The sequence below is a fragment of the Mus caroli genome, unplaced genomic scaffold (genome assembly GCF_978045245.1).
Source record: "Mus caroli unplaced genomic scaffold, Mus_caroli_1 scaffold_18, whole genome shotgun sequence".
In the NCBI taxonomy this organism is placed as follows: domain Eukaryota; kingdom Metazoa; phylum Chordata; class Mammalia; order Rodentia; family Muridae; genus Mus; species Mus caroli.
The window spans coordinates 36,566,971-36,581,002 of record NW_028227273.1 but is presented as its reverse complement, the minus strand read 5'-3'; the positions used below and the strand labels follow the sequence as shown (position 1 = coordinate 36,581,002).

General features: G+C 38.8%; 1 protein-coding gene across 2 annotated transcripts in view; it reads left to right on the top strand.

Moving 5' to 3' along the window:
- LOC110312287 (contactin-associated protein like 5-3) overlaps positions 1 to 14,032 on the top strand; it is a 604,300-nt gene that overhangs the window by 488,738 nt on the left and 101,530 nt on the right. For both annotated transcript variants that reach the window (XM_085832770.1, XM_085832768.1), the window contains exons 17-18: positions 368 to 586; positions 10,408 to 10,647. In XM_085832770.1, coding sequence (XP_085688896.1) covers positions 368 to 586; positions 10,408 to 10,647 — 459 coding nt within the window. The remainder of the gene's footprint in view (positions 1 to 367; positions 587 to 10,407; positions 10,648 to 14,032) is intronic.

Below are 14,032 nucleotides of genomic sequence, written 5' to 3'. Positions count from 1 at the left end.
GTCAATGATCTCCTTTCTACAGATTAGAGATGCTTAGCTAACCCAATGTGTACAGTAAGAGAAAGGTACAATCACAGTAGCCCACGGAACCGAAAGTTTCAGCAGAGCTTCAGACAGGCAGAGATGCCCCAAGTTCCTGCTTTATTAAACAATTAGGAACTCCTGGTGAGAGAATGGCATAGAGCATATATATTTTTAATCTTTAGAGTTTGACATTGCTGATGGTGATTCAGTGTTACAGGAGTTCAGAAAATGTCCTCCCCACATTGATGGAGAAATATAATCTCTTTCAATAAGCATTTTAAAGATTCTTGTGCCTGTAACAGACTGACAATGGCCTATATCATTCTTTCTTTCTTTGCTACAGCTCCTTCTGAGGTCATATTTGCCATTGATGTTGGGAATGGTCCCATTGATCTCCTCGTCCAGTCTCCTTATCCTCTGAATGACAACCAATGGCATTATATCCGGGCTGAAAGAAACCTCAAGGAGACCTCATTGCAGGTGGACAATCTTCCACAGAGTATGAGGGAGGCCTCAGAGGATGGCCATTTCCAATTTCAGCTGAATAGCCAGTTGTTTGTAGGTAGGAGACATCATAGATCTTACTTTACACTAAATACCTACAAGATTGCTGTGCACTCTAGCTCAAAGACAATTCCTAGTGTTTTACAACTACAAAATAATTAATATAGGGTGTTATTTTCTTACTGTAAACTATAAGTTTAATTTTATGAATTGTTTAATAATAGCATTATGGCCATTGCAATATACTTGTGCTACCCTTTCACAAATTTAGGGGCTGTCTCTGGCTGTTTTGTCATAGCAATCTCTGGCTGTTTTGGTACCACTTCTCCTTATGTTTGTTGACTGCAGACATGTATGGAGTTTTATAATTTTGACCATTGTAATAAAAGTTTACAGTGTAGGCATAGATGTTCAGTTCATCACTTGTCTTAGTGATCCCTGACCTGATATCTATTGTTAAAAGTGTGGTCAAATTATTTGACTAAACCAATTCGCTTCAGTTTTATGGAACATTGGGGAATATGCTGGCTGGTTCTATATCATCACAACACAAGCTAGAATTGCTTGAAAGAGGGACTCTCTATTCAGAAAATGCCACCATTTGTTTGGCACGTAAATAAGTCTAGAGACCATGTGGTTAATTAGTGATTTATGTTAGGGGAATGGAGGTGTGAATCACTTTCAACTGGAGGAATACTGGGGTTTCGTGTATGAACCACCATGCCTGATGTATAAAGTGCTTGCCATCAAACCCAGAGGCTCATGTATAGGAGGAAAGCATTCTATCAAATGGGTTATAATCTTGCTTTGGCAATCTTGTAATATTATGCATAGTTTGATACTATATGAAAACATATCACTGAGGTAAGTTGTTTTGATTTTGTACAGAGAAGCACCCTGGTCTCTTAGCAAATTTCTTTAGTTGCTCATTCCTTCAATGGGACTCAGTGCTAGCACAAGTATATTCTGTGAAAAGGTAGTGAATGATAATAGTAGGAATGGATACATTCAGGAGTGGTCCCAATTTGTTCTTTAATTTATTTCCCCATATCTTCCTCACTTTTTAAATTTTTTTCATATCTTCCTCTCTTTCCCTCCCTCATTTCTTCCATCAACAGTCATGGAGAAGCTAATTCTACTCATCATCCTTCTCTGGTAGTTGGGATGAAAATATGAACTAGGAAATGTTACTGCTTTTCAAGGTGCTTGTGTGTGTGTGTGTTCATCATGTATGTGAGTGTGTATGAATGTGTGTATATATGTGTGTGATATGGTCAGTATCTTAGATATGTTAGTTCAGTTTTGAAAATAAGATCAGTCTTTGTACTGTAACTTAGAAAACAGTAATTTGATAAAATGAGATACAGAACTAATAAAGCAAAGCATTAAAATTCAAATTAGGGATTTAAATGTTGATATAGCAGAGTAATGTAAAAAGCTTAGGATATGTGCTTCTGTGTAAAAGTTGAAGTTGGATGCTTTGACAGATCTGTAGAAAATTACAGACTAACCATTCTACATGTCTTCACCCTTGTTTTCTACCAACATCCACACTGTATAGCAGACCACATCATACAACTCCTCCATTCCATATACATTTCTTTTGCTTCCTGTTCATTTGGGCTATTATAAACTTTGAATCTGAAAATATTACCACTGAAAACATACTCACTAAATTAAAAGATATACTTGAATATGAGGCTATCAGGTTTTCATTTCATCACCAGCCATATCCTCATTAGCTTTACGTTATGGGTCCTTTACTTAATAACTCCTGCATGTAACATGATTTACTGCTGAAAATTTTAAGATTTATTTTGCTGTCATAGTTCTATTTGGACATCATATTTTATTTCTTGGAGGAAGTTTGCTACTCATCAAGATTTAATGTGGTCTTTTTAGGGGAATGAGTTAAAATATTTTGCAATTTCAACAATTATACTCCATGTGAAAATCTAATTAATCTTCAGGCAATATTTGTGAATCTTCCTGGCTGAAGCAGAGCCTCAAAGGTTTTGTTTATGTTTTTATAGCTACCTAACTATCACAAGATCAGTGTAAACTTTGTTTACAGATGAACTTTGTGCAAGTTAAAAGTGAAGAGAGGCAGCAGTATTTTGTATCAAATTTTCGTCGTTTAAATTGATCACAAATACCGTGAGTTGTTCAAACATGTGAACTGGACTGGAAGAGATATCTTGATAGTGTTGTTGTACCTGAGGTCTGCCTAAAGAGCATGCCCACTTCTTTTATGCTTCTCTCTCCAGTGAGTTCCATCTTAGAAATTAGTGTACTTTATTGAGTTTGTCTTGATGAAACTGAAAAGTAGAAAATATGTTGTGGAGGTCATCTTAGTCTGGTGATTTCTGTATCACTGTTTATTGTTCAGTGACAGGTGTAGTCTTATATTTTCAAAACCTACTTTAATAAGTGTACTTAAATGTTTTAACCTCCATGCTAGCTCCCCATGCCTGCCAGAGGTAGTGGAAAAGGAAAGGTTAACAGGGCAAAGGAGGATGGGGACCTGTTTAGAAATATTCCTTGGGGATGAATCCAATCTGCTTTGCTAGGATATCAGAGGTTCAGTTCACATGATCGCTTGATACACTCACAAACAGCATTCATGAACCATCAAGGCCAGTGTGATGCAGAAGGAACTGCAAGGCTCTGTTAATTTGCTGAGTCATCAAATGCAGCAAAATGCCACTGAAACACCATCAGAAATTCTTTGGTATTTTTCTCTCTATGAGGTCACAACAATGACCAGCAGAGAAGGCATCCGAGTTCACTCTCAACTCTTCCATGGAAAGTTTGTCTGACTCTTGACCATAACCAAGATGTTCTTTCTGAAGTTCATTTCATCAGTGAGTGGAATGAAGAATAGCAACACTACTTTCTAGACCATTGAGAATTAGATGCCCTTGGAATGTCCAGTATAATGCAAGCATGCTTGAAATGGCTGTACTTAGTGATAATGGAATTATTCTGATTCTTGAGGAACTTACAGGTCAAGCCTGAAACTTTAAAGAAAGGCTGTAACTATTGTAAGGATGAGACTATGTTTTTCATTCTTCTAATTTTATAGTAAACTTTTATGTGAATTTCCCCTGAGAGATTTAAAAGGCTAACTATATATTCTCCCAAGACAGGGCAAAAATTAAAAGGCAAATAAGCAATTGCACTCAAGTCTACCTTAATGTGTCAGTGAGTTTACTGTTTTCTATATGACTCATATGGGCATTGCTCATAGCAACATGATTGGGATGAGTAGCTATCTCGATGACAGCTCATTCTGGCCTAGAAGATGCTCACAAAAGCTGCATCCTTCATGTCCCTGAACAATTCATATACATCTTGGGTGAGTGTTTATAGTATATCCTATTCTAGCAATTGTTATTACTTACATAGCCTTTGGAAGGGGCTTGTGAATAGTTTTTGAATAGTATAAATTTTGTTTATGTCATTAGTCTTTATAAGCCACTCTAAGAAGGAATGCTATAACTTGAAGAAATTGCTACTCAGCAACTGTACGTACATCAAGACATAAATAACATAAAAGGAAATGTATTAGGATGACAAGCAGAAATATGTATATGCAGAGTCATCAATCTTGGTGAGGTCTGGAAAGAAGCCAGCAAGAAAGCAGGAACACTACCATCTGATTTATCAATGGAAGCCACACTAGAATTTTGAAAGTATCTTTTTTTTTTCCTTTAAAAATTATCAATTTTGAGATAGAAAATTAGCTCATCAGATACAGGTACTTGCTGCCAAATCTGACAGCCTGAGTTTAGTTCCCAGAACTCACATGGTAGAAGGAAAAAACTGACCCTTTCAACTCCTCTAAAATTATATTTACACATGTCTCTCTCTGCATGTAATGTATATGTGCACTTGTGTTTGTTTTGACTCAGTGTGTATGGAATGTGTAGTAGTTTGAATATGCTTTGCCCATGAGGGAGTGGCATTATTAGAAGCTGTATCCTAGTCGGAATAGGTATGGCCCTGGTGGAGGAAGTGTGTCTCTGGAGGTATGGGCTTTGAGACCCTTGTAGCTGCCTGGAAGTCAGTATTCTCCAGGCTGCAGTCTGATCAAGATGTAGAACCCTCGGCTCCTCCAACACCATGCCTGCCTAGATGATATCAGGCTTCTACCTTGATGATTTGGACTGAACATCTGAACCTGTAAGCTAGCCACAATTAAATTCTTTCTTTTAACAGAATTGCCATAGTCATGGTGTCTTTTTGCAGGAATAAGAACCTATCTAAGACACGTGTGTGTGTGTGTGTGTGTGTGTGTGTGCACATGAGTCTGTTCTGTCTCTCTGAGCCTGTACATACATGTGCACATCTGTGCTCCTGTTATCTCTGTGTATATATATACATGCATATATAGATGGGTGCTTATTTGTGATCTACTATATTATCTCTGCTTGTGTACATACATGAAAGTGCACATGTGTGTATGCTATAGTGATATGTATTCTTTTTAAGTTATGCAATATTTAGGCTAGTCTGTACATTCTTTACAATAAAAATAATATATTCTATGTATTTTTCTCCTTTATAAAAATAAAGCACAGACAGGTAAATGTGCAACTGTAGTTCACTTGTCAAGGTAGTACAAAATGCCACAAATCATCTTGCTCTGTCAGTATCTTGTAGTAGCATGAATTTCTTGTTTGGGAAGAATCACAGAGTTTTCTATGTCTCTACACTGAGAAGATAGGTTAAACTTCCTTGCTGCTTTCTGGGATCTTGGAACACTGGGTTTAGCTATGTCAGAATTCAATCTTAAAAGGCACTTATAATAGGGTAAGATTAATAGAGAGCACGTGGATCCATGCACTAGACTAACGTGGGAATGGAAGATTAACTTATGAGTTAGAGAGGACGCCAGACTCCAGGAGGGAGTTTCCATGAAAGTCTTTTCCTCATGGGCAGCTTCCAAGCCTCTGCCTGTCAAGCTGACTCGACTGGAGAGCGTGGCATAGTTGTTATTAATGTCCCAAATGCTGTGCCCCTTTAATACAGATGCTCATGTTGTGCTGATAGCCAACCTTAAAATTATATTTCATTCTACTCCTATCTGTAATTTCACTACTATTAGGGATCATAATGTAAATATCTGATATGCAGGATATCTGATATGCAACCCTATGAAACGGTGGTTTACTCCAAAAGAGGTCATGACCTACAGGTTGAGAACTGCAGTTATAAAATAAATTAATAGAGTTGTAGCATAGGGTGTTAAAGAGTAATGTGTCTCAGTCAAGACAGCCTATAGATACAAAAAGTTCACTGCTTTGTGGGGTTTACCCTCATATTTTTCTCCTGCTCCACCTTCCCATTATCTCTTTTCTCCTCCCTCCTCTTCTTTCTCCTTTCATTAGTACTTTACCAAAATAATATTTGTACACACTTGCCACTAATCTATGATATGACCTAGAACTAGAGTGTTCAACACTACTTTCCTGATTTTTAAAGTCAGAATGGTCATCTGCCTCTTTTGGAAGTCCCCAAAATTCTCAGCTCTTCTTATATACAGGCGAATTGGGTTTAGCTGTGCTTCCTGTCTCTTAACATACTTACTCTCCTATATCAAGAAGGAGTTGGGTTTTCTATGTGAACGAAAACTTGAGAATCTTTCAATCCTCTCAGTGCCTGATGGAGTATATTTAAGCCTCTTCTGACCCTCTCTAGATGTTGTCACAGCTACAGGTCAGATTATATATAGCCCAAGGCTAAATGCGAGTTGAGAAATATCTGCTAAACAGTATTTCATGGATAAACACTAGGATCAGTAAGCAGATAATGCATACTGCACCTCCTGATTCTTGGCAGTAGGTTAAGACTCAAGAGAAGACCAAGAGGACGATTGTAACTGAACACATACTATATTCCATGATCTGCAGTAAGTTTTATTATAAACACATGGAGGCATCTTGTTCTTACAGATGTAATAATAAATGGAATAGTTTAAACTTATGAAATTCAGTCATCAATATGACTAGCTAGTGAGTGGCATCATGATGAACAACAACACTCATCTTTTTTTTTTCCCCAGTGCATAGTGCTATACTATATAAGCACAAGGGAATATGTTTCAATTCTGTCTCTGTGGTGCACCTACAGGTTCTCTTTGAAATTTGGCAGAAGGGATAATCTGACTGCACCCCTTTTATTTCAGATAAAGACACTCTAGGCCACATAAAATCTATATTTTATTCGTGTACAGAAACCATAGACATGTAAATTTTCATTCTTAACATTTTAAGAAGATATATGTCTCCCGCTCAGTCTCTCCCTCTCTCAAGGCAATTTTTCCTTGAAACAGGGTCCCATGTATCTCAATCTGGCTTTGTTTTTTTTTTTTGGGGGGGGGGAGAAAAGGGTTTATTTCACTCACAGTTCCATTTGAGAGTTAATCTTCAAAAGCAGTAAGGGTAGGAATTCAAATAGGGCAGGAACCTGGACACAAGAATGGTGCAGAAGCCATGAAGGGGTGTTGCTTACTGGCTTGCTCCTCATAGCTTGCTCAGTCTTCTTTTTTTTTTTTTAATTTTTAATATTTTTATTACATATTTTCCTCAATTACATTTCCAATGCTATCCCAAAAGTCCCCCATAGCGCCCCCCCACTTCCCTACCCACCCATTCCCATTCTTTTGGCCCTGGCATTCCCCTATATTGGGGCATATAAAGTTTGCAAGTCCAATGGGCCTCTCTTTCCATTGATGGCCGACTAGGCCATCTTTCGATACATATGCAGCTAGAGACAAGAGCTCCGGGGTTCTGGTTAGTAGATCATGTTGTTCCAACAATAGGGTTGCAGATCCCTTTAGCTCCTTGGGTACTTACTCTAGCTTCTCCATTGGGAGCCCTGTGATACATCCAATAGCTGACTGTGAACATCCACTCCTGTGTTTGCTAGGCCCCGGCATCGTCTCACAAGAGACAGCTATCTTTGGGTCCTTTCAGCAAAATCTTGCTAGTGTATGCAATGGTGTCAGCATTTAGAAGCTGATTATGGGATGGATCCCTGGATACGGCAGTCTCTAAATGGTCCATCCTTTCATCACAGCTACGAACTTTGTCTCTGTAACTCCTTCCCTGGGTGTTTTGTTCCCAATTCTAAGAAGGTGCACAGTGTCCACACTTTGGTCTTCCTTCTTCTTGAGTTTCATGCGTTTAGCAAATTGTATCTTATATCTTGGGTATCCTAAGTTTTGGGCTAATATCCACTTATCAGTGAATACATATTGTGTGAGTTCTTTTGTGATTGTGTTACTTCACTCAAGATGATGCCCTCCAGGTCCATCCATTTGGCTAGGAATTTCATAAATTCATTCTTTTTAATAGCTGAGTAGTACTCCATTATGTAAATGTACCATAATTTCTGTATCCATTCCTCTGTTGAGGGACATCTGGGTTCTTTCCAGATTCTGGCTATTATAAATAGGGCTGCTATGAATATAGTGGAGCATGTGTCCTTTTTACCGGTTGGGACATCTTCTGGATATATGCCCAGGAGAGGTATTGCTGGATCCTCTGGTAGTACTATGTCCAATTTTCTGAGGAACCGCCAGACTGATTTCCAGAGTGGTTGTACAAGCTTGCAATCCCACCAACAATGGAGAAGTGTTCCTCTTTCTCCACATCCTCGCCAGCATCTGCTGTCACCTGAATTTTTGATCTTAGCCATTCTGACTGGTGTGAGGTGGAATCTCAGGGTTGTTTTGATTTGCATTTCCCTGATGATTAAGGATGTTGAACATTTTTTCAGGTGCTTCTCTGCCATTTGGTATTCCTCAGGTGAGAATTCTTTGTTCAGTTCTGAGCCCCATTTTTTAATGGGGTTATTTGACTTTCTGGAGTCCACCTTCTTGAGTTCTTTATAGATATTGGATATTAGTCCCTTATCTGATTTAGGATAGGTGAAGATCCTTTCCCAATCTGTTGGTGGTTTTTTGTCTTATTGATGGTGTCTTTAGCCTTGCAGAAGCTTTGTAGTTTCATGAGGTCCCACTTGTCAATTCTCAATCTTACAGCACAAGCCATTACTGTTCTATTCAGGAATCTTTCCCCTGTGCCCATATGTTCAAGGCTTTTCCCCACTTTCTTCTCTATAAGTTTCAGTGTCTCTGGTTTTATGTGAAGTTCCTTGATCCACTTAGACTTGACCTTAGTACAAGGAGATAGGAATGGATCGATTCGCATTCTTCTACATGTTAACAACCAGTTGTGCCAGCACCATTTGTTGAAAATGCTGTCTTTCTTCCACTGGATGTTTTTAGCTCCCTTGTCGAAGATCAAGTGACCGTAGGTGTGTGGGTTCATTTCTGGGTCTTCAATTCTATTCCATTGGTCTATTTGTCTGTCACTATACCAGTACCATGCAGTTTTTATCACAATTGCTCTGTAGTAGAGCTTTAGGTCCGGCATGGTGATTCCACCAGAGGTTCTTTTATCCTTGAGAAGAGTTTTTGCTATCCTAGGTTTTTTGTTATTCCAGATGAACTGGAAGATTGCACTTTCTAATTCGTTGAAGAATTGATTTGGAATTTTGATGGGGATTGCATTGAATCTGTAGATTGCTTTTGGCAAGATAGCCATTTTTACAATGTTGATCCTGCCAATCCATGAGCATGGGAGATCTTTCCATCTTCTGAGATCTTTTTAAATTTCTTTCTTCAGAGACTTGAAGTTTTTATTATACAGATCTTTCACTTCCTTAGTTAGAGTCACGCCAAGATATTTTATATTATTTGTGACTATTGAAAAGGGTGTTGTTTCCCTAATTTCTTTCTCAGCCTGTTTATTCTTTGTGTAGAGAAAGGCCATTGATTTGTTTGAGTTAATTTTATATCCAGCTACTTCACCGAAGCTGTTTATCAGGCTTAGGAGTTCTCTGGTGGAATTTTTAGGGTCACTTATATATACTATCATATCATCTGCAAAGAGTGATATATTGACTTCATCTTTTCCAATTTGTATCCCTTTGATCTCCTTTTGTTGTCGAATTGCTCTGGCTAGGACTTCAAGTACAATGTTGAATAGGTATGGAGAAAGTGGACAGCCTTGTCTAGTCCCTGATTTTAGAGGGATTGCTTCAAGCTTCTCACCATTTACTTTGATGTTGGCTACTGGTTTACTGTAGATTGCTTTTATCATGTTTAGGTATGGGCCTTGAATTCCTGATCTTTCCAAGACTTTTATCATGAATGGGTGTTGGATCTTGTCAAATGCTTTTTCTGCATCTAACGAGATGACCATGTGGTTTTTGTCTTTGAATTTGTTTATATACTGGATTACGTTGATGGATTTCCGTATATTGAACCATCCCTGCATCCCTGGGATGAAACCTACTTGGTCAGGATGGATGATTGTTTTGATGTGTTCTTTGATTCGGTTAGCTAGAACTTTATTGAGGATTTTTGCATCAATATTCATAAGGGATATTGGTCTGAAGTTTTCTATCTTTGTTGGGTCTTTTTGTGGTCAATCTGGCTTTGAACATGCTATGTAGCCAAAATTGACCTTCAACTTTTGATCCTCCTAACCTCACATCTTGAATGCTGAGATTATTAATGTTCACTGGCATGCAGAACTTATTCAATGGTACTGGAAATTTTTAACTCAAGGGTCTTTAATCTCTTGACAGTAGTGAAGGAGCATCATTTGTTTACAGCTACAAAGGAAAGATGAAAAGCTGTGACCCCAGCAGACTCTCTCATTCTGTCCAGGGAGAGAGTTCATAGAAGGATATGGCCTGATTTCTGGGAAAGGGGGTCGTTAGAGATTCTATAACCTACCAGTTACATCTATGCATTCTAGCTATAATACCTTTCTTGTTTTCTCTGTTGATTTTTACCACTAGGAGGAAAATCATCAAGACAAAAAGGCTTTTTTGGATGCATCCGTTCCTTACACTTGAATGGGCAGAACATAGACCTGGAGGAGAAGGCAAAGGTTACATCCGGAGTGAGACCTGGATGTCCAGGTCACTGCAGCAGTTATGGAAGAAATTGCCAAAATGGGGGCAAGTGTGTGGAGAAGCATATTGGCTACTCATGTGACTGTACCAACTCACCATATGAAGGACCTTTCTGTCAGAAAGGTAAGATGAACATATTGCCACTACTGTGTGTGATCCCATAGCATCCAAATATCATAGCCAATGATCCTGTGCCACTGGTAGTCCACACTATTGCTACTACAGGTAATGGTATACTACTCATAAGCTCTGTTTTAGCCAATGGTACCTGCCTTCAGGCAATTTATACCATGGTTCATATGTGTGGCAATGTGGTACCCAGACAGTATTTTCAAGCCAATGTTCTTCATGCTCTCAAGCAATGCCCATACATTGTGTTCTCAGCATGTTTTCCCATATTTAAACTCTGGTTAGCTCATCAACATAATCATATCCATACAGTGGGCTTATATACTTGCTGGCAATAAAGTAATTACTAAGCATTACTATTGGTTAGTAATAATGGAAAATGGTCATATCCACTTTGAAGGAGCAACTGAAGACTAGAAATGGATCATCTACTTGTGTTTCATGACATACTGTCTTATTTAGGGTTTCTATTGCTGAGAGGAGACACAATGACCAAGGAAATGCTTATAAAGGCTTCAATCCATTATCTTCAATGTGGGAAGCATGGCAGTGTCTAGGCAGGCATGACACTGGAGAAAGAGCTGAGAGTTCTGCATTTTGTTCCAAAGGGAATCAGGAGAAGACAGTTCCTACCAGACAGTTAAGGAAAAGGTCTCAAAGCCCACTCCCATAGTAACACACTTTCTCCAATAAAGCCACATCTACTCCAACAAGGGTATACCACCTAATACTGCCACTCTCTGGGTCAATCACATTCAAACCACCATACATAGTAACATTTCTACTTTTAGTCCCTAACTATAAAATGTATCAAAGGACCACTGATTTGAGTGCAAAAGACAGTATACATGTACTTAAGCAATCTTTTTTTATTAATACATTTCAATGTATAAAGAAGATTTGTTCACTATAAACATTATTAGATTTTTTTAACATTGCTTTTACTAACAAAAAAGAAAACTGCTGAACACTCAATGTAAACAATATTCAACAACAATTTATTTTATTAGATATTTTTACATTTACATTTCAAATGCTACCCCAAAGTCCCCTATACCCTCCCCCCTACCCCCACCCTGCTCCCCTACCCACTCACTCCCATTTCTTGGCCCTGGCTTTCCCCTGTACTGGGGCATATAAAGTTTGCTAGAACAAATGGCCTCTTTTCCCAGTGATGGCCAACTAGGCCATCTTCTGCTGCATATGCAGCCTGAGACAAGAGTTCTAAGGGTACTCTTGTATTGTACTTGAATTAGTTCATATTGTTGTTCCACCTATAGGGTTGCAGACCCTGTCAGCTCTTGGGTACTTTCTCTAGCTCCTACATTGGGGGCCCTGTGTTGCATCCTATAGATGACTGTGAGCATCCACTTCTGTATTTTCCAGGCACTGGCAAAGCCTCACAGGAGACAGCTATATCAGGGACCTTTCAGCAAAATCTTGCTGGAATATGCAATAGTGTCTGCATTTGGTGGCTGATTATGGGATGGACCCCTGGGTGGGGCAGTCTCTGGATGGTCCATCCTTTCATCTTAGCTCCAAACTGTCTCTGCAACTCCTTCCATGAATATTTTATTCCCTATTCTAGAGAGGAAAGAAGTATCCATGAGTTGGTCTTACTTCTTGATTTTTCTTATGTTTTGGAGTTGTATCTTGGGTATTCTAGGTTTCTGGGCTAATATCCACTTATCAGTGAGTGCATATCAAGTGACTTCTTTTGTTATTGGGTTGCCTCATTAAGGATGATATCCTCCAGATACATCCATTTGCCCAAGAATTTCATAAATTCATTGTTTTAATAGCTGAGTAGTACTCCATTGTGTAAATGTACCACATTTTCTGTATCTATTCCTCTGTTGAGGGGCATCTAAGTTCTTTCCAGCTTCTGGCTATTATAAATGGGGCTGCTATGAACATAATTGAGCATGTGTCCTTATTACCAATTGGACCATCTTCTGGGTATATGCCCAGGAGAGGTATTGCTGGATCCTCCGGTAGTACTATGTCCAGTTTTCTGAGGAACCGCCAGACTGATTTCCAGAGTGGTTGTACAAGCTTGCAATCCCACCAGCAATGGAGGAGTTTTTCTCTTTCTCCACATCCTCACCAGCATCTGCTGTCGCCTGAATTTTTGATCTTAGCCATTCTGACTGGTGTGAGGTGCAATCTCAGGGTTGTTTTGATTTGAATTTCTCTGATGATTAAGGATGTTGAACATTTTTTCAAGTGCTTCTCAGCCCTTCGGTATTCCTTGGTTGAGAATTCTTTGTTTAGCTCTGTACCCCATTTTTAATGGGGTTATTTGAATTTCTGGAGTTCAGCTTCTTGAGTTCTTTGTATATATTGGATATTAATCCCCTATCAGATTTAGGATTGGTAAAAATTCTTTCCCAATCTGTTGGTGGCCTTTTTGTCTTATTGACAGTATCTTTTGCCCTACAGAAGCTTTGCAATTTTATGAAGTCCCATTTGTCTGTTCTTGATCTTACAGCACAGGCCATTGCTGTACTGTTTAGGAATTTTTCCCCTATGCCCATATCTTCGAGGGTTTCCCCCAATTTCTCCTCTAGAAATTTCAGTGTCTCTGGTTTTATGTGGAGTTCTTTGATCCACTTAGACTTGAGTTTTGTACAAAGGGATAAGAATGGATCAATTCACATTCTTCTACATGATAACTGCCAGTTGTGCCAGCACCATTTGTTGAAAACACTGTCTTTTTTCCACTGGATGGTTTTAGCTCCCTTGTCAAAGATCAGGTGAGCATAGGTGTGTGGGTTCATATCTGGGTCTTCAATTATTTTCCATTGACCTACCTCAACAACAGTTTTTAATATTAAAATGAAATAATTTAGCTGCTATAGGAGTCGGCAATTCTATGTGAATTTTTTCCATTTCATTGAGACACTTATTTTTGTTGTATTTGTATGAGTTTGCCTCTGTGTTCATGTGCACGCATATTCTATATTCTTAACTATGAGGTATGTGCATGTGTGTGTAGTTCATAGGACAGAATGGAATTACATTCTTCATGTAGATCTACCTGTAGCATACAGTTTCTACTACTACACTTAAAGGACAGATCTGACTGCTCTACCAGCCCTGGTTCATGGATGAAAGGCACTGACACAGATATAAACACACAGAAACACAGAAACACAGACACACAGACACACAGACACACAGACACACACACACACACACACACACATTAACTTTTTTTGTTAGTTATCTTTAATCTTTTTTACATTATACACCTAGTCATTATACACCTTCTGGTTCACCTTCCAAGAGTTCCTCATCCCATTCCTCCTTCCCTATCTCCAAGAACATATGCCCACACCCTGCCAGTCCTCCCCTCTCCCTGGATCCTCAATTCTCT